This window comes from Lissotriton vulgaris, chromosome 5 (genome assembly GCF_964263255.1).
Source record: "Lissotriton vulgaris chromosome 5, aLisVul1.2, whole genome shotgun sequence".
Taxonomy (NCBI): Eukaryota; Metazoa; Chordata; class Amphibia; order Caudata; family Salamandridae; genus Lissotriton; species Lissotriton vulgaris.
Genome location: NC_141693.1, coordinates 994,235,098 through 994,255,496, shown reverse-complemented (window position 1 = coordinate 994,255,496; position 20,399 = coordinate 994,235,098). Strand labels below are relative to the sequence as shown.

The window sequence follows — 20,399 nt, the reverse complement described above, 5'->3', positions numbered from 1 at the left end:
TCAAAAGCTTTTCCTGACTTTGCTTGCCCCCCGCAGCCCCCCTCCCTTCAACCCCTCCACCTACCCCACCACCCCCCAACTCCCCAACCCTCCCCACAATCAGGCAAAGGGACTATAGAGTCCCCCAAGTCGATGATGTGAGAAGCCACTTGTGTCTCGTGACTCCCTCTCCTGTAGGATGACCAGTTACTATATATGCCTTTAAACCATAGATAATGTATAAGCAGAATAACAAGAAAAAAAACAGATCTACTGTAGCAAATCACAATCAATACCATCTATGCCATCAATGTCTAACATTGGAAAAATCATACACTAGTGCATCAATTAATACATCCCGGCAAGTCATCCTAAAGGAAAAAAGAAGAAATAAATAAATAAACAAATAAATAAACCAGACATCAAAATGAGCTTAACAATTCTTTTGCAGCTCCCTCTGAAGTGAGAAAGCATGATCTTTTTTTAAATACTACTTTCAGCTTAGAGGGATTGACAAGAAAAGCCTGGGCACCCTTCGCCTGAAAAAAGGGAATCAATTGGCGAAATTGCCATCTCTGTTGTACGGTAGTATGACAGTAATCTGGGCGGACAAAGAAATCCAGGCCTTTCCCCCTGCGTTTCTTATCTGGTCTAGATAGATCGTATAAAGCCTCCCTAGACAGAAAATTATTCAAACAAATTAATATTGCTCTAGGCTTAGTATTTGATTGATTTCTGTTATTTTTTTTAAAGGGAAATCTGCGGGCCCTTTGAAGTTTCGTCTCCCATTTCCACTGGGTAAGTTCTGGGAAGGCTTCTGAAAAAAGCTCAATTACAAATTGTATGAGATTCGCCCCCTCACTCCCTTCAGGAATGCCTAAAATTCGTAGGTTGTTCCTCCGTGATCTATTTTCAAGGTCCACCAGCTTCCAATTAACCTCCTCTCTTAAGCCCTCTAATGATGATATCTGTGTTTTTTGCTGAATCATAGAGTCTTCAATTGCGGAGATCCGGACTTCTGCCTCCCCCACTCTAACCGAGACCTCATTACAAGTTTTCCCCACTCTGCGTAAATTATTCAGCAGTCGACGTACCGCACCCTGAGTACGTAAATTCTCTGCTCTTGTTTCTTCCCGATGTTGTAACATCACTTGATACAGGGTATTTAGCGTGATTTCAGGAGTTGATGACCCCTCAGTACCGTTTACTGGAGGAGTAGATGAGAGTCCAGCACTAGCCCCCTGTATGGCAAGTACAGTGTTCTTATCTGTCCCCCAATCTGGGCTTTCAGGAGATTCATCTACATCACTCTCAAAGTCATGTATTGAAATGTTCAGGCTCTTACTACTCTCGTCATCCCTCCATTCGCCATCTCTGTCCGCCCCTTCATCCGTGCTCCCAATTTCTAGAGCCGTGGATAAGTCTGACATTGAATAGAATTGACCTGCAAGTCAATAGAATGTCAAGTCAAGTCAAGTCAGAGAATTTATATAGCGCACTACATACCCAGAGGGTCTCAAGGCGCTTAGGGAGGGGAGGAGGATTACTTGTCAAATATCCACGTTTTAAGTTGCTTTCTAAAAGCTAGGTGGTTCTGGGTAAGGCGAAGGTAGGTGGGGAGTGAGTTCCATGTTTTAGCTGCCAGGTATGAGAAGGATCTGCCTCCCATGGTGGTCTTGTTGATGCGGGGTACAGTGGCGAGGGCTTGGCTGGAAGAACGTAGTTGGCGGGAGGGGGTGTAGAAGGACAGTCGTGAGTTGAGGCATTCTGGTCCGATGTCGTAGAGTGATTTGTGTGCGTGGGTTAGCAGTCGGAAAGTGATCCTCTTATTGACGGGTAGCCAGTGGAGGTCTTTCAGGTGGCCAGAGATGTGTTCGTTCCGCGGGATGTCTAAAATGATCCTGGCTGAGGCATTTTGGATTCGTTGGAGTTTCTTCTGAAGTTTAGCGGTAGTACCTGCGTAGAGGGTGTTTCCGTAGTCCAGTCGGCTCGTGACCAGAGCATGGGTGACTGTTTTTCTGGTTTCGGTGGGGATCCAGCGAAATGTTTTTTTGAGCATGCGAAGTATGTTGAAGCAGGATGAGGATACGGCGTTGACTTGTCTGTTCATTGAGAGTGAAGAGTCCAGGATAACGCCTAGGTTCCGTGCGTGGTCTGTCGGGATGGGTGCTTTTCCAAGGGCTTCCGGCCACCAAGAGTCGTCCCATGCAGAGGGGGATGTACCTAAGATGAGGACTTCTGTTTTATCTGAGTTCAGTTTCAGACGGCTTTGTTTCATCCATTCGGCGACTTCTTTCATTCCTTCGTGTAGGTTTGATTTGGCGGTGCTGGGGTCATTGGTGAGAGAGAGGATCAGTTGAGTGTCATCCGCGTAGGAGATGATGTTGAGGTTGTGTTGGCGAGCGATGGCCGCAAGGGGGCTCATGTATACGTTGAAGAGGGTGGGACTGAGTGAGGATCCTTGTGGTACGCCACAGATGACTTCAGTGGCCTCGGATTTGAATGGTGGAAGGCGGACTCTCTGGGTTCTTCCGGTGAGGAACGAGGTGATCCATTCAAGTGCTTTTCCTTGTATTCCGATGTTTCTGAGGCGTTGTAAAAGGGTGCTGTGGCAGACTGTGTCGAAGGCTGCAGAGAGGTCGAGGAGGATGAGGGCGACTGTGTCTCCATTGTCCAGTAGAGTTCGAATGTCGTCTGTTGCTGCGATGAGGGTGGTCTCAGTGCTGTGTTTTGCTCGGAAGCCAGATTGTGAGGAGTCGAGGGATTTGTTGGCTTCGAGGAAATCGGCGAGTTGGTTGTTGACAGCTTTCTCGATGACTTTGGCTGGGAAAGGAAGGAGCCATATGGGGCGGTAATTTTTGAGTTCGGTGGGGTCCGCTGTGGGTTTCTTCAGAAGGGCGGTGAGTTCAGCGTGTTTCCAGCTTTCCGGGAAGGTGGCGGAGTTGAAGGAGCAGTTGATGACGTCTCGGAGGTGAGGTGCTATGACGGAGTCTGCTTTGTTGAAGATGTGGTGAGGACATGGGTCAGTGGGGGATCCTGAGTGGATAGAGTTCATCAGGCGGATGGTGTCCTCAGTGGAGATTGGGTTCCAGTCGTTGAGAGTGTTCAAAGGGGGAGAATGTTCAGCATATGGTTGGGTGGGTTGGTCTCCGGGTTGGTTGTCGAAGCTGTTGTGGATGTCTGCAATTTTGTTGTGGAAGAATAAAGCCAGGGAGTCGCAGAGGGCTTGAGAAGGGGTGATGTCGTTGGAGTTGGCCGAGGGGTTGGTAAATTCCTTGACGATGTTGAAAAGTTCCTTGCTGTTGTGGGCGTTGTTGTCTAGTCGATCCTTGAATGCTGTTTTCTTGGCCTTTCGGATTAGTTGGTGGTGTGTGCGGGTGGCGTTTTTGAAGGCGTCCTTAGTGCTAGTGATAGGGTCTTTTTTCCAGGCCTTTTCAAGGGAGCGGCAGAGTTTCTTGGACTTCTTAAGATCATCGTTGAACCATGAGGCCTTCTTGCTGCCCGGTTTGCGTTGACGTTTTTTCAGTGGTGCTAGGATGTCGGCGGTGTTGGATAACCATAGGGTGAAGTTGGCGGCGGCTTGGTCTGGGTTAGAAGAGTGGGCTGGGGTGCTTAGAAGGAGCGATGAGGAGATCTGGTCGATGGTGATTTTGTTCCAGTTTCTTTGCAGAGTTGGTTGGAGGTGGTTGGTGGGTTTCGGCTTGTTGCCTTTCGGATTAGTTGGTGGTGTGTGCGGGTGGCGTTTTTGAAGGCGTCCTTAGTGCTAGTGATAGGGTCTTTTTTCCAGGCCTTTTCAAGGGAGCGGCAGAGTTTCTTGGACTTCTTAAGATCATCGTTGAACCATGAGGCCTTCTTGCTGCCCGGTTTGCGTTGACGTTTTTTCAGTGGTGCTAGGATGTCGGCGGTGTTGGATAACCATAGGGTGAAGTTGGCGGCGGCTTGGTCTGGGTTAGAAGAGTGGGCTGGGGTGCTTAGAAGGAGCGATGAGGAGATCTGGTCGATGGTGATTTTGTTCCAGTTTCTTTGCAGAGTTGGTTGGAGGTGGTTGGTGGGTTTCGGCTTGTTGTAGGTGAAGTGAACGCAGCTGTGGTCAGTCCAGAGGAGATCCGTAGTGTGGCTGAAGGAGACATGATTGCTGGAGGTGAAGATGGGGTCGAGTGTGTGACCTGCGATGTGGGTGGGGGAAGTGACCAGTTGTTTAAGTCCGAGGTTGGCGAGGTTGTCCAAGAGGGTGGTGGTGTTGCGGTCGTTGTTCTTTTCAAGGTGAAAGTTGAGGTCTCCCAGAAGGATGTAATCTTTGGAGGGGAGCGCGTGTGGAGTGATGAAGTCTGTGATGTCTTCACTGAATTTTGCGCGGGGTCCTGGTGGTCTGTAAAGGAGGGTGCCTCTGAGTGTGGTCTTGGGGTCGATGTGGATCTGGAAGTGAAGGTGTTCAGAGTTGGCGAGGTTGGCGTCAGAGCTGGTTGAGATGTGGATGGATTTCTTATGGACGATAGCGATTCCTCCTCCTGTGTGGCCGGTACGGTCCTTGCGTGTGATCTTATAGTCTTCAGGGATGGCAATGGTGATGTCTGGGGCGGAGGAAGCGTTCATCCATGTTTCTGTAAGGAAGGCGACGTCTGGAGAGATGGTGTCTAGTAGATTCCAGAGGTCAATGGCATGTCTGTGGACCGAGCGGGTGTTGAGAAGGATGCATTGTAGGTGGTTGGGGTCGGGAATCTGTGGTGTGGTAGTAGCGGAGATGTTGTTGGTGCCGATGAATTTGCAGGAGTAGCAAGAGAAAGGTCCATGGGTGTGTCCTGGAGCGGCTTGGACGCAGTAGGGGGCTCGACCGGGGTTAAGGGCTAGGAGGGTGGCGGCATCGTAGGTAATGCGGGATGGCTGGGCAGTGCGAGGGACAGGGAGTCTGGCGCTGGGCGCGGTCCAGGCGCGGACGGGCGTAGACGGGCTTACCTTTGGCGCACCTTCGGCGCGGATTGGGCGCGAACACTGCGCGTAAACGCTGCGCGCGGGAAGAACTGTCATATATGGATGGTGGAGGGGGAGGGGCGAGGGCGGCTCAGCTGGGAGGCGGGGCGGGCTCACGAGGACGAGGACACCAGCAAAACAATCAAAATGGCAGAGGGGGGGAGGGCAGAGCAAAGCGCCGGGGGTAATCGCGTGTAAAGTGCCTGAGAGAGCAGCGGAAATACAGCGAAGCAGCGCTCAGGGCAGAGGCACAAAAAGCAACTTTAGGGTGGAAGGCACAATCTCTACTGTACCAGGTCTCGGCAGTCAGGCTGCAAGCAGGCTGTGGAGCGACCTCTCAGCGCAGGAGCGAAAGAGAATCACAGCGCTTCCAGGTATGGGAGCGCTGTATAAGGACAGTGGGAGGGCGGCTCAGCTGGGAGGCGGGGCGGGCTCACGAGGACGAGGACAACAGCAAAACAATCAAAATGGCAGCGGGGGGGGAGGGCAGAGCAAAGCGCCGGGGGTAATCGCGTGTAAAGTGCCATGAGAGAGCAGCGGAAATACAGCGAAGCAGCGCTCAGGGCAGAGGCACAAAAAGCAACTTTAGGGTGGAAGGCACAATCTCTACTGTACCAGGTCTCGGCAGTCAGGCTGCAAGCAGGCTGTGGAGCGACCTCTCAGCGCAGGAGCGAAAGAGAATCCACATCCTCCAAAGGATTCGAAGGCTCCAAAACCTAATGCAAGCTCTTTTCCAGAGTCACCCCATTTGACTGTGTGTGTGATTGATCAGTCAGAGCGGGGAGTTGTGAGTTGTTATTGATTGCTGTGTCTCCAAGGGGCTGCTCTCGAACTCTCCTTGTGGTGATGTATTCAAGAAGCTTGCTTCTCCCATTGCGGTAAGCCTCGCACTGTCAGAAATCGAGAAGTCACTACTGGAGCCCCCGAATTGCCCATTAGCATTAGCATTAGCATTAGAGAGAGCATGATCATCAACTAATATTGGCTGATGCGCAAGAGGTAGATCACCATCACCACCATTCCCAGCTTTGTCACCTTTAACATTAGATGCATTAGGGGACCTTTTCGAAAACATCATGGGAATTTTAGGTACAGCACCTGCACTACATGTACCAGAATGCACCAGTGGTGCTAGCTCCTGACCGGATTCAATATCTTTCAAAGGAGGATTCGAGACAGTATCAGAATCAACTGTTGTTTTTGCAGTGTTTTTTTTTATTTACTTGCGGTTAGAGTTAGAGTAGCGCTTTCACCGTTTTGCGCTGAATCTTGTGTTGCCGCTGTTACTGCACGCGTTTTCGGCTTCTGTGGTTTGGGTGCCATCCTCGCTTGAACGATCCTCAGCTCCCTCCTCTCCCGATGCCGCTGCGAGCCAGAGGAGCGGCGCCCGTCAACAGAGGTGGAACTGCAGGTCTTCCCTCCGGTAAGAGCAACGTGATCACTGTTCCGCCCTCTCCGTTCTGAAAACCAGCTCCGCTCAGCAACCCCTCCAACAGCCGCCGGAGACCTGCGCCACATCAACCACAAGTTCCGCTGGAAGCAGCTCCACAGGTCAAGCCGCATCACTGCCAGTGCCAACGCCGCGTCACAGGTACCGCGGGGGGCAATAATTAATAACCCCTAAAGTGCAAATCTTTAAGTAAGTAAAATAGAGCCAGGGTCTGTACATGTCCGCATTCAAACTTCAGGAGAAAAGAATGTTGAGATCGCTACACTGCTGCTCACTCGGACGCCGATGCGTCCGCCATCTTGACAGTAGTCTCAAAGGGGAGGGAGTAGCCCCTTCAGACTATTTGCAGAGCCTACCTGTCCGATGTGATGGATTACCAGTGGTTGAGGTGATGGCGGATCCTGCCTCCAACTGGCTGTTGGTGGTACTGAAACATTGGACTAGGAAGGTTTGGAGGCTGCAGCAGGGGAAAAAGGGTGGACTGGCCCGCCTGCTGGCTCTCCGACCCACGAGGGCACTGGCTCACGCAGAGGCTGGACAGTTTGCATGACTCTGTGGCTGGTCTGGACAGGACATGGCTGGGCACTTCTTAGCTACGAAAGGGTTGAAAGGCAGACTGAGGTGCCCTTGTTGCCAAAAAGGTGAGTGCCATCAAAGGGCATGTCCATCAAGGAAGAAATACACATACCCTGAGAAGCCAGAAGTCCTCAACCAGGTGTAGTGTCTAACAGCTACCGACGTGTCAATTGTTCTTCCCAGTGAGTCGTGGGATCCAGTCCACATCGCATGGTGAATTTGGCAGCGTCTCTCCCGTCTGCAACTGCTTGAGAGAGAATGGCCCAGGGCTCCTCCGTGCACTGAGGCAGCTCCTGCATGACCGTATCTCAGATAGTATGGGAGTGTCGACCCAAAAGGCATGTGGTATTCACCAATCGCAACGCCAAGCTGGAGGAAGAGAACATCTTCTTCCCAAGATGGCCAAGCTTCTTGGATTCCAAATCTGGGGGAGAAGAAGGGAATGTGCCTTTAGATGAAAAGGCTTGGACTATCAAGCTCTCAGGGTTGGGGTGTTGGGTCAGGAATGCTGTGTCGCCTGGAGTGGGGCAGTGACAGTGGGTAATCGTCCTACCCACAGAAGCCCCTATGCCGGGCTCGGACCAAGTGCCCAGAATGACATCCGTGAGAGCTTCACTGACTGGCAAAAGGGGTTCCGAAGAGGAAGCTGCAGGCTGAAACTATTCTGTCAGGAGGTTAGTCCTGACTGCCACCATGGGGAGCTCGAGACCAAGGACCTCGGCTGCCCTCCTCACCACCACAGCATAGGAAGCTCCCACCTCCGTAGCCACGGGAGGGAGAGAAAGCAAGGCAGTGTCAGGGAAAGTGTCCAGACCACTAACATCACCCAGGTCCATTTGCCAGTCCAGTTCCTCAAGCTGGTCAGTTAGAGGGTCCAGCAACCCCTCCCAGTCCTCTTCCTCACCTTCTTGCACAAAAGGAACAGTAGGAATGAACACAGGAACAAAAGTCCCTTTCGGCATTGGATTCGACTTTGATCGACGTCGGTCCGGCTCGGTGTCCACTTAAGGTATGAGGATGGGGTCGGCGTCAACTGGGGCATGGTCGACACTGGGAGCATCGGAGAAATTCTAGTGAAATTGACCAGCCTCTATCCGGATCCAGGCCAGGCCCTCCGGAGCGGGAGACGCAGGTGTCGAAATCCCAGGCCCCAGGCCAACTCCGCAGGGCCCAGAGGCACACCAGCGAGCCGGGCTGCCCAAATGTGAAGTACAAGGCCTCAAAGAACTGCTAGATCTGGGCAGGAGACGCAAGGCAGGGAGGCGTAGAGCCGTATCAGAAGTAGGTTCCAGAGACTGAGCCTTCGAGAGATGACATTTGGGGTACTGCGTCGCGACGGCTGACCGACGGGGAGAAGTCGAATTACACCTGTGCTTCTTGAAGCCGGTCCTTCGCTTGGACATCCTCGACGCAGTCTATGACTCAAAAAAGGCACCGATAAAAAGTCAAAACAAGTTAGCCGAAAAGTGGCTAGGGGTAGCTCTCTCTGGATGTGCACTAGGTGGTGCAGGAAAGAAAGAACTGACATGAGAGTGCAGGGGCGGAGCCTATGTAGGTCCTGCGATGTCAACACAGTTCCCGCGGTGATGGATACGGAGCCGACCAATGCCAACTAATGACGCGCAGGGATACTGCTGAAGAAAAAATCTCCAGATCCAGTCTAATGCCTGGGGGAAATTCTAAGGTAAGGAATCTACAAGTAACAACTTACAATCTCTATCAGATACAGGTTCTACAAGTAACAACTAACAATCTCTATCAGATACAGGTTGCACCATCAAACTTCAGACAGCTACATAAACGTACAATTTGAAATGTAGTTATACAGGTTTGCTATTTAAATGAATTCCATTAGGCTTGCTTCTACAATTACAACAATGCAGATTTTCTAATATAATAAATAGTCAACATGCAGCACATTGAAAATGTTCAGTTTACTTATATTTCTGTCTATTAAAGGATGAGAAATAAATATGAAAATGTGAAAACTTCTATACTTACCATTTCCTAGTTCCCAGGAAATATTGTATTTTTTGCTGGCACTGTATTTCAGGAGGCTAAGAATGCTGGAACTATTCCACGAGTTGTCAGGGTTGCGACGAAGGGCATTGAGTCCAAAAATTAGATGAAGTCCAGAGCAGTCTACAAAGTTATAGAGTTTATCTAGAGACCTGGCTGGGAAAAAAACAAAAACAGCTTAGACTCCATTTTTAGGAGTTCAAACTAGCGCACACCTGTGGATTATATTAACATTAAATTGAAACAGTGTTAATATTTTCATAAAGTGGCTGTTTGTGTGGTGCGTGGTCTTCCTCTTCATACTTAAAATACAAGCTGGCAGTCAAAGACTCCGATACTTCAAAATGTCCTTAAAACAAAGGATAACGTTCTAGGTAGACAAAAGCCTATTTAAAAAGAACCACTGAATTTCAAGGCATCTAAAGTATTTTAAAGTCACACTCTGCTAATAAGGCGAACTGTTTAAATTCGCAACATATCGGATGCTGTTCTTTAATTGATATATTTGGCCGAGTCTCTACTTTTCTCTAAATTCCACTTAGATGCACAAAACAATCAATTGCAAGTACAACGCCCTAATCTTGATGAGCATAATCAGGACTAACAGAATTTCACTATAGCAGATATGATTTGTGAAATCAGAAATTCTGCCATAATGGTGGAATTTTCACAATTACACATTTACGGCTTGGAGCAGATTGTAAACATTTGTGTGTGTGTACTTACCTGCAAAAGTATATAAACACCTGGAAACGTATATATTTGTTGAAATTCACACATATTTTACTTCAGTCTATTTAACGGTGTTACATAGTGCAGACAAGACCCTGTTGGAGACACCGTGCCTTATAGAGGTGTAATTTCACAAGACAACTAAGGCATGAAATACAGTTGCCTAAGGTGAACATCATTGGGTAAAACATACAGTTCAAATTGTTGCTTGTACATCGTTATTTTCTACTGAGTCAGGCATATCTGACCTTTGCCCCACGAAATCTGGCATATAAATTTTGTTTAGCACAATACCTAAAATACTGTCCTGGTGTGTTGATTGCGTTTAATATTACAAGCTACAGTAGCTCAACTATAGTCTATATGTATGCTGCATATGTATATCATTGAAGCGAACCGCTATCTATATACTGCTATGACCAATTTAATAGGTCCTGTAACCAAGTATACTTCTTATTAAGTGTCACACAATCTCATTCACCCCGCACATCATATAACCATATTTCTGTGTGAACCGATACAAAAAGGTAAACCCACCTGTGTCTTTGGGTAAAGAGGATTGCTTAGACCAGGTAGAAGGGTCTCCAGTGACAGTGGAAGTCACCCCAGCCATATTCTGTTACAAATCATGAGCCTCGTAAGCCTGGACACAGCCTAGCCTTAGCTCTCAGGTATGTGAGTTCTGTATCTCATCTCTTAATATGCCGGATTCTCTAGTTATTGTGAATTAGCGCTAGGCTGTGTAGGAAAGAAAATATATCCAAAATAAAACAACACTCATTTTTTTTCTTAATATATTCTTTAGTTTTGGTCCTTCCAATATATTTCTTTAGTTTTGGTATAGCCCATATATTTGTGATTTAAGACTATTTCTCAGCTTACGTTTTATTGCAGATTGTGGAATAACAGAAGCCTTCTGCACAACAATTCATATTTCTGTTTGTGTGCTGATCATGGGAACAGACTTGGGGAACTTTTTCTGTTCTGAATGGCAAGTAGGTAGGTAGGTAGGTAGGTACTTCTTGCTGCCTGAGGCACAATAGGAATCTACTGGGTGTGACCAAAATCTTTGACACCACAAAATTTGTAACACAGAAGGAGAAAGAATGTATAACCATATGTTTATGAATATGCAATATTTATAGAGCAAACACAAGAAGATGGATGGAGTGCTGAAACTTTTCAAACACTCACCCCCAGTCAAGAGATCTGGGTTAAATCCATCGTTCTTTTGCTCACCGTTCCACCCCAGTATGGACCCAGCCATATGCAAATCAGTCTTGACCCTGCTTCCCAGGAGAATAGTCCAGTCTGAACTACCAGGCCAGGCCCTCCCTGGATGGGAAACAAGCATCCTGGGACCAGTTTTGGGGTATTTGCACTAGCTGGGAATTTCTCGATGAAAAAAAAAACAATGGATTCGGACCCAGATCTCGGTACTAGGGGTGAATGTCTGACAATGTTCGGCATTCCGTCCATTATCATTTTGTGTTGCTATAGTCCTCCTAAGTGGGAAGGGTATGCCCAGATGTGGGTTCTGTGCTCACTATGCCATTGGATTCAAGCTAGCCTAGTTGATGAGGGATACCCCTAAACCAGTCCCAGGATGCTTGTTTCGGTTCAGGGAAGACCTAGTTTGGCAATTCAGGCTGGACTGTTCCCATGAGGGACAGGGCCAAGGCTGAATTGTATATAGCTGGGTCTGAACTAAGGTGGCGAAGTGAGCTAAAGAAAAATGATGGATTCAACCCAGATCTGTGACTGGGGGTGAGTGTCTGAAAAGTTTCAGCGCTCTGTCCATCATCTCCTTGTGTTTGCTTTGTTCGCCCTAAGTTAGCAAGGTATGCTCAGATATAATTCCATTGCTCACTTTGCCACTGGATTCAGGCTAGCTGGCTGATCAGGGGTGTTACCCCAAAACCAGTCCTAAGATGCTTGTTTTTGGTTCAAGGAAGACCTGGCTTGGCATTTCAGGTTGGACTGTTCCCATGACACACAGAGTCAAGACTGATTAGCATATAGCTGGGTCTGAACTGAGGTGGTGAAGTGAGCTAAAGAGCGATGATGGATTCAACCCAGGTCTGTGACTGGGTGTGGGTGTCTGCAAAGTTTCAGTGCTCCATCCATCATCTCCTTGTGTTTGCTATATTTCCAAAGCCACTAGTATTGGTGAAAATGAGAAAATAATAGGTTTCAGGCATTAGTGCACACTATCATGGGCTATTCATAGGTAGTAGTGATGCTGAAAGTACAGGCTCTTAAAGTCACTTAATAGAATGAGTTTGATATAATGGCAAATGCAATTAAGTTCTACAACTTAAGTTTACTTCAGAGAAGGATTACTTTAAATGTATAGTTTTATTTAAGGGTGCCATTTGAGAAAAAGGGTGTCAGTGCTCTCAAACTGGTGTTAGTCACCATAGATTACCATTTTTGTTTGGTCAGATAGCTCAAGATAGCCGCTTTTTTGCATGATGCATGTTTGTGAACTACTCCTTGCCTCTACCTGAAGCCACTTTATGGACATCCGAATCAGCGAGATGCGGTCAAACTTTCTCAATCGCATGGCCGGGTTACTAACGTCATGAACAGATGTGTTTTTTTTATTTTTAGACATCTTTCGCGAGTTTATGTCTTAACCATTAACATGTTCTTAAATTGCATGGTTATGTATATTTTTCTCATAGCGACATGCATGTCTCATATGTTAACTTTTTACAAAATCGCCTTGTAGAGAAGATCCTCCTAAATAAAAACAAAACAAACAATATATTACAAATAACCTACGGCTCATAATCTCTAATTCAAACTAATTCAAAATAATATTGTTGGAAGAAGAGAATATGGCGGCTCGCTAATATAGCCGGTCAGGAGCCGCACCCAAGGGAGTATCGACATTGCGGAAAACGGCTGTGCATACCTTCTCACGCGGGCATGAGGGCAGTGAGTAGCTCCTCTCTTCATGAGCCTAAGTTTGTGGGTCTGTTTTATGGGATGACTGTCGGCAGAAGAGTGGAGCTGGGAATGCCACTCTGGTTCTCAGACGCAGCAGCACTCCGGGAGCACTGCGCCACGCAGCGTGCTCCGCCGCAGCAAAGCTGCGATGCGGTCTGCGCTGGAATAGCCAGTACACTTCAATGGGACTGGAGCAGGGAGATGCAAGGCGAGAAGCAGAGGACAGAACTTGCAGTTACCCCAGTAGGAAGAGGACGGCAAACGGGAAGAAGCCAGAGCCATGCCGGTTACAACACCCTGATGGATACAGGTAGCCAGTGGACTGAAGGTAAGTCCATCCTGGAAACTAGTTCTCCGTCCTGTGCCCAATCGTCCCAGCAGAACAGACGTGGGGGGCGTAGACAACCAGGAGGGAAAAACATTAAAAACACATTAGGATCTCACAACCACTGGTGGGTGGCAGGTGAGGACGATTAGGAGAGTGGAAGAAGAAGTTCCCAATTACGTTGTTAAGGTACCAGTAAGGCAGATAAAAGCTCGGGGTAATTCCCAGCTTAGTTAAAGACCCTCAACTCAGGAAATCATTAGCAAAGGAGAAAAACTCATCCCTCCCAAAAGAGAAATAGTGTTCCCAAGCCACTGAACCTCACAAAATCACGCCTTAATTAAGATCTTACTTATAGTTAGGTCTTATTTAAGGAGAGACTCAGAGGAAGGTGAGGGAGGAAGTAGCATTATTCTGGGGCAGAAGAACTAAGGGTGTGTGGCGGGTATAATGAGTGAAACAAGGAGCATGGAATCAGGGGATCTAGGTATCCCCGCAGTACACCCAGCTGTACTAACACAAAATAAGCTCTCATGTTTGACAGTGGCAGAGCCAAATCTAGCTGTAGGAGATGCCATAAGTGAAAAGAGCAGGGGCTTAGGTAGGACGCCTACCCCTGGGGGTGTAGGCACAGGAGACAGTGGCTCTAAAGGATGGGATGCAGTCCAGGAAATGTTTGGCCAACTAACACAGGAAATCAAAGAGCGCTTTACAATCTCTTAGGCAAACCAAAAAGAAATACACGGAACCTGCTTCAGCCTAGCTGTGAAGATAGAGAGCTTAGCCCAGCACACGCAGAATTTAGAATGTGGGATGCAAGAACTCCAATGGTCCAAAGAACACCCATGAAATGGTACATTTGAAGTAGAGAGAGAATGTACTGTCCAGAAAACTTGAAAATATGGAAAATAATGCTATGTCCCGCCCCGTTTGTGCAGAGAGAGTGTGGGGCGTGGCAGTTTTTCCTTCCTGGTTAGACTGCCGCCATATTCCTGTTGTAAACGGTCTAGTTGCTCTGGCCTGCTGGAACGATTTCAGGGCAACTTAGGCATAAAATGAGAACCCGGGCGTGCAGCGGACACAAAAGTCTGTAGGGTGCCGCCTGTTTGCTTTACATGTTTTGCTTTTAAAAGAAAGCTGTTTGTTCTGACATCACGATCTATTTATCTAACTTAGCACTTTTTATCTTTTTAATTGCTGAAACGTTTTTAAAATTTCTATGGTGCTGTCGTGTTATGGGATTGTTGAGTAGCCTATCGCCACTCACCTATTTTTTAATCTTATATCACCTTATCTCATCTCCCCAAGGGCCCCCTGACTCTCCGGTCCACTGCGGGGTTACCATCCCGTTTGTGCAGAGAGAGTGTGGGGAGTGGCTGTTTTTTCTTCCAGGTTAGACCGCCGCCATGTTCCAGCAGTTAACGGTGTGGTTGCTCTGGGCTGCTGGAAGGATTTCTGGGCAACTTAGGCATGAAATGAGTATGGGATCCCAGGTGCGCAGCGGACACACGCAGGAGGCACGCCACTGGCACGCCCGTCTGCGCCTGTCCGCGCCTGAATTGCGCCCGGTGCCAGGACCCCTGATCAACTGATTAACTATAGGAGGGATGAGCTTCTAGCAATTCAGGAAGAGGGCAAGTTACCCCTCTATCGCCCTCATTCTCTATCCCTGAGTTAAAATTTTGAAATGTCAAAATTGCAACTTTGTCCTCAAAGTGACTTTTATAGGGCAACAGAGTGCTAGGAGACCTAGAGAAGCTTCGAGAGGAAAAGTGGAGAGGCAGGAGTCAAGGAGGGAGGTCTTATGTATGCAGGGCCGGACTGGGAACCAAAACTGGCCTTGTCAAAGTGCTCGGCCGCCCCCCCCAAGAGGTTGGGGGTTCGGACAAACTGTGTACAAGGGCCGGTTTCGGGCGATTTTGTTACAGGGGGCGATATTGCAGCTATGCTGCAAAAACGACCCTATAACAAAAATGGCCCCCCAGGGGCCCTTAGCCGGCTCCAATCCTGTCGACCCACCGGGGAAATGCCTGTTGAAAAGCTACAGCCAGTCTGGCCATGTATGTATGTATGCTTCTTAAAACAAGATCTTTGATAAAAACAAATATGAATTTGCAGATTTTTTGAAGCAATACAATCTAGATATAGTTTTTCTCACTGAAACTTGGGCTGACAGCTCCTCTGGTCCTGACCTGAATATTGCGATTCCCAGGGGATATAGCATCGAGCTCCTGGACAGAATAGGCAAGAAAGGGGTGGGGTTGTGATTGTGTTTTGCAGTTCAATAAAGGCTAACTTTCAGGCAGTACCCAATCTGGATTGGGAGTTGCTTGGTTTTGCCTTAAAACTGGATAATAAAGTTATCTTCCAGGGCCTACTGATTTATCGCCCACCAGGCCCAAAGACTGATTTCATTCATAGAATACAGGATTTTATGGAATCCTGTATAAATTATCCCAGTTTTACACTAGTAGGCGATTTCAATTTTCATTTGGAGCTGCAGAATAATTCAGACACAAACAGTTTAGTTGATATTCTTAAGAGTTTTAATTTAAATCAGATGATAACAAAGTCAACCCACCTTACCACTCATACTTTGGATGGTATATTCACTAATAATCTGGAGTTAAATATTGAGAAGGTTCTGCCAGTATGGTCGGATCATAAGGCCATTTTCTTTACACTTGGGTTTTCCTCTTGTAATGCTACAGATAGCAACAAACCTAGAAGCATAAACTACAGGCCCTGGAAAAAGCTAAATGTTGAAGAACTGAGAGACATACTCTCTAATACCTATCCGGTCTCCTATGGCAACACAAATAATGTAGCAGTGACTTATACTCCGCTGCTAAACTAAGCTGCACTAAATTGTGCCAGCAAAGATAGTAAAAAGCTATAGGAAGAACCTGTCCCCTCCCTGTTTTTCAATGGAGCTTAAGGCCTTCCAAGGGAAAGGCCGGATGCAAGAGTGCCGATGGAGAAAAGAATATTGTACAAACAATAGGGCTAAATATAAAGAACCACTGAGGCAATACAAGGGCCTAATCAAAGCAGCTAAAATGCCATTCTTTTCAAAAAGCATAAGCACAGCAAAAAACTTAAGTAGAGAACTTTTTAAAACAATTAAATCCTTGTCTAAACCGTACACTGAGTGCTCCGGTAGTCCTGATGAGGCATTTTGCAATAAGCTGGCAATCTTTTTCTAGTCTAAAGTCAATTCTATCTACCAGGATTTTTCGCCTTCCATCAACTCACTAGTTGTAGATGATTTTGCAATGCACATGCAGGATTCTGACTTGCAAGATATTGTTACCTCTCCAGAACCTCTTCAATTCAGTGATGTTTCCACTTTTACTAAGGAGAAAGTTTTTAAGTTTATTGATCTCATCAAATCCGGGCCTCCATCAGATACCTGACCACCACTGGCTCTCAAACAAATTGTCAAAGTGGTTGCTGGCCTGCTTATGGACATTTTTTATGAGATATTTATCTCTGGGCATTTTCCAGACATATAGAAAATGGCCTCCATTCTGCCTCTGATAAAGAAACCTTTCTTGGACCCAATGAAGATGGAAAACTATAGGCCTATATCCCGTCTACCTTTTCCAGGTAACATTCTTGAGAAAGTACTGAATGAGTAGGTCTTAGCATTTTTGGATGCTAACTCTTTGATCGATCCCTCACAGTATGGTTTTGAAGCAAACCACTGTACTGAGTTGCCCCTAGTAGAAGCCTCAGAGGAAGTCAGAATGGTAGTTGATAAGGGTGCAAAAGTGGCACCGATCTTATTAGATCTCTCTGCCGCTTTTGACACAATCCACCAATCACTCCTTGTAAAACGTCTCCATCAGCTTGGGTTTAGAAACTCAGCTTTGACTTTGATACGCTCATTCTTGAGCAATAGGCAGGAACAAGTGGAGCTGGGGTAGTGAGTTCATCACCCTTCTCTGTACCTTGTGGTGTTCCTCAAGGGTCACCCACAGTCCCACACTGTTTAATGTATATGTTAGCCCCCTCATCAATCTCATTCCAAGTCTAGGTGTGTTCTCTTACGCCGATGATACACAGATAGTGGTTTCTATCTCACAGGACATGGATAAAGAGGGTAAACATTTCAGTAACTGCATGTCCCAAGTGGCATTGTGGATGCAAAATAATTGCCTGAAACTGAATACAGACAAAACGGAACTGCTGCTTTTTGGAAAGGAAACCTCTTTCTGGAACGATTCATGGTATGGCCAATAAGTCTAGGCACGTTATTTACTCTACTCCAGAAAGTCTGAAGTTTAGGAGTCATAGATGACACTGAATTATCTTTATTCGAACAAATAATTTCTATTACCTCTTCTGGTTTTTTGGTGTTGAAGATTCTGAAAAGAATCTTCCCAATAATCCCCCATGATCTTCAGAAGACAGTTATATCAGCTCTTATTTTCTCTAAGCTGGATTACTGCAATGCTTTGTATCTGGGTGCTCAGAAGAGAGTGATACGGAAGCTGCAGGCTTTGCAAAATGCAGCGGCGAGAGTACTTTTAAAAAATCCCAAATTTAGCACAGTGTCTGAATCGCTAGAAAATATTCTCTGGCTCCCAACACGAAAATGGATTATTTTCAAGGACATGTGCATGGTTCACAAAGCCCTTCATCAGACCGGTCCAAAGTACCTACAAGAATGTTTCTCTTGGAATATGCCAAGTAGAAACCTTAGATCTAGTTCTTTATGCGTTGTTAACACTCCCAGCTCTACCAAAGCTAGATGGGGGGTAGACCTTTCTCCATATGTGCAGGTAAATGGTGGCACCTACTCCCTCTCTCACTGTGAGATCAACCCTCTCTGATGGAATTTAGGAAGCAGCTGAAAACATGGCTGTTCACAAAAGTAATAGAATAGGCTGCCGCATGTACCAGGTTCGGTCCTATTGACTTTATAGGGTTCTATTTTCGGCCCTCTCTTTCTTTCTTTTTTCTCTTTTCTTTAGTGCTATGACACCCTCGGGTATGTGTGTGCTTCATAAAATTCTTTTAATTCATTCATTTGTGAGGAATAACATCAGAATTCTAGGGGTGGATGAAGGAATGGAGGGGATGGATATTCAATCTTTTGTACTGAAAAACCTATTCCCACAAGAAGTCACCTTGGTTAATCTCGAGGTAGAGATTCAGCAAGTGCATTTGGACCCCTTCAAAATGCAACGTGAAAGATTCTGGTGAATCTTTTATCCTACACTGTGCAGGAAAAAACTATAGGTTTAGCTTTTAAGAAAAAATCATTGCCAGCGTTTAGGGCAGCCTTTAGGATTAGGTCAGATATCCTCAAGGAGACAGCAGATAGACAGTCGGAATTGGGAAGTAGAATGGAGAACTTGAAGAGGCTGGGAGCAAGTGTACAACTGAGGTTTCCTGCTACTCTGAAGGTCATGTGACGGAATAAGATACATAATTTTCTAGATCCAGAAGATGTGTACAATTTTATAGCATAGGTTAAGAAGGGGGGAGTCCAGATAAATGAATGGAAAAGGGGGAAGATGTTACTGACACTCCCAAGGGGATGAGCTCAAAAAGGCACTAGGAATGCCTAGGTATATAGTTGGGAGGGTATCCACTGGAGACTGCACATGTGCTGGGGAGCATGAGGAAAATTTTAAAAAGGTTTTGTGTCCTCAAATCAGGTAAGAAGACATATAGAGAAAGCACCAAGCGGTAACATTGAGCTTTAGTCAAAAGATGTGTACTGAAAGGGAGGGACACAAGTTCTAGCAATCCTTTGTTGGAACGTTAATAGGCTATGGGTAAAAAAAAAGGCAACTTATAATGATCTTACAATAATTAAAAGAGCATAAATGCCAAATAATCATATTCCAGGAAACTCATCTTTTGAAACAGGAATGTAAGGACCTCTTTTAAAAAAAAGAAGATGAGTGGAGAATGGTTACCACTGATCAAATGCACAGTATTAAAGGCATAGACCTAATATTTAAAGTAAAATCAGGGGTGGAGTTAGTAGGAATAGAGCCGACGATGGAGGGCTCTGGATAATTGCTGAAATAAAAGTGCACCTAAATCTTTACACTTTAGTGAGCTATTATGATCTAAATACTGATTATGTCACACCTCTGACTCAACTTTTCTCTAATTTGGTTGACTTTAATGCCCCCATCATTTTAGGTGGGTATTGGAATGTTTTACTAGATAACAATCTTGATAGATCCTCAGCACAGATTCAAATCAGTTTCCCAAAGATGATGGCATACTTGCTGGATATGGCGACACATTTTTATTTGTGCAATCCCCCATATAGAAGAAAAGAGAATTGCAGGGATTATACCCATCATAGCAAAAAAAAACGGCCTTTATTTGTGACTAGACTACTTTTTCATGGATAGGAATGAAAAAGAGAAAGCAGTGGGGATAGCGTTTCTCCCAATCTATTTGTCAGATCACTCAGCTGTGCTATTAAATAAGGGAGTTGAAGGATTTAGAAGGTGGACATTTAATAGACGGGCCTTGCTGCATGGAGATATAGTGGCAAATATGCTGCAAGGCACAGATGAGATTTTTTTCCTGGAATATGACATCAGCACAATACATGTAGTTTGGAGTGCATATTAGGCCTGGTTAAGAGGAACACTCAGAAACGTATCAGTAAACTGGGTGAGATTAGAAAAAGCTCAACTTTCGCAGTTTAAAGACGGCATGGGGAAGTTAGAGGCAGTGCTAAAAACTAATTTATTGAGTGCAGAGGAAAGGAAGGGGATGTCTGAAGTACTTGTGGATCTGCAATTGGATTTTAGAGTTCAGGTAGCGGAGAAGGGGTTACAGCAATGGAAAGCCAGTAGAGCTGTGGATATTATACAAGGGGAATGTTGTGGGAAATTGCTAGCTTGGACATCAAGGCTGGAAAGGAGCCGCAATTTATTAGGAGGACCATCAAAGAAGACACAGGGACGACAACCAAAGAGAGTAGTAATATCAAAGCTGCTTTTAATACATTTATCCAGGAACTACGGAAAATCTAGCTATAAATAAAGAACAATTAGAACTCTCGCTTTGAGAAAAACATCTCCCTAAACTGTCACACCCTCAACAACAATACCTGGTGTCAAGAAATTATTGGCAGTGAAATCTTGTCAGGAATGAGAGAGTTAAAAAGCAGAAAGCCCACCAGGCCAGATGGGATCACCAGCAAACTTTGATCCACAATTGCGGATTGGATTATCCCAGCATGGGTTAAGTTGTTTAACTCAATATTGATAGATGACATGCCAATTCCAGAGTCGTGGCATGAAGCAGTAATTTTGGTAATTCTGAAGTCCAGCAAGAGTTGCTTAAAGTGGCAATCTTTTCAAACAATGTTGTTAATTAATTGTGACTATAACGTTTTTACCAGTATAAAGT

General features: G+C 46.0%; 1 protein-coding gene across 1 annotated transcript in view; it reads right to left on the bottom strand.

The window, feature by feature from the left end:
- The window catches only part of LOC147711878 (inactive heparanase-2-like), a 738,870-nt gene that overhangs the window by 651,219 nt on the left and 67,252 nt on the right, over positions 1-20,399 (bottom strand). Inside the window, exon 3 of the mRNA XM_086919554.1 lies at positions 8,975-9,144. Within this exon, the coding sequence (XP_086775680.1) occupies positions 8,975-9,144 (170 nt within the window). The remainder of the gene's footprint in view (positions 1-8,974; positions 9,145-20,399) is intronic.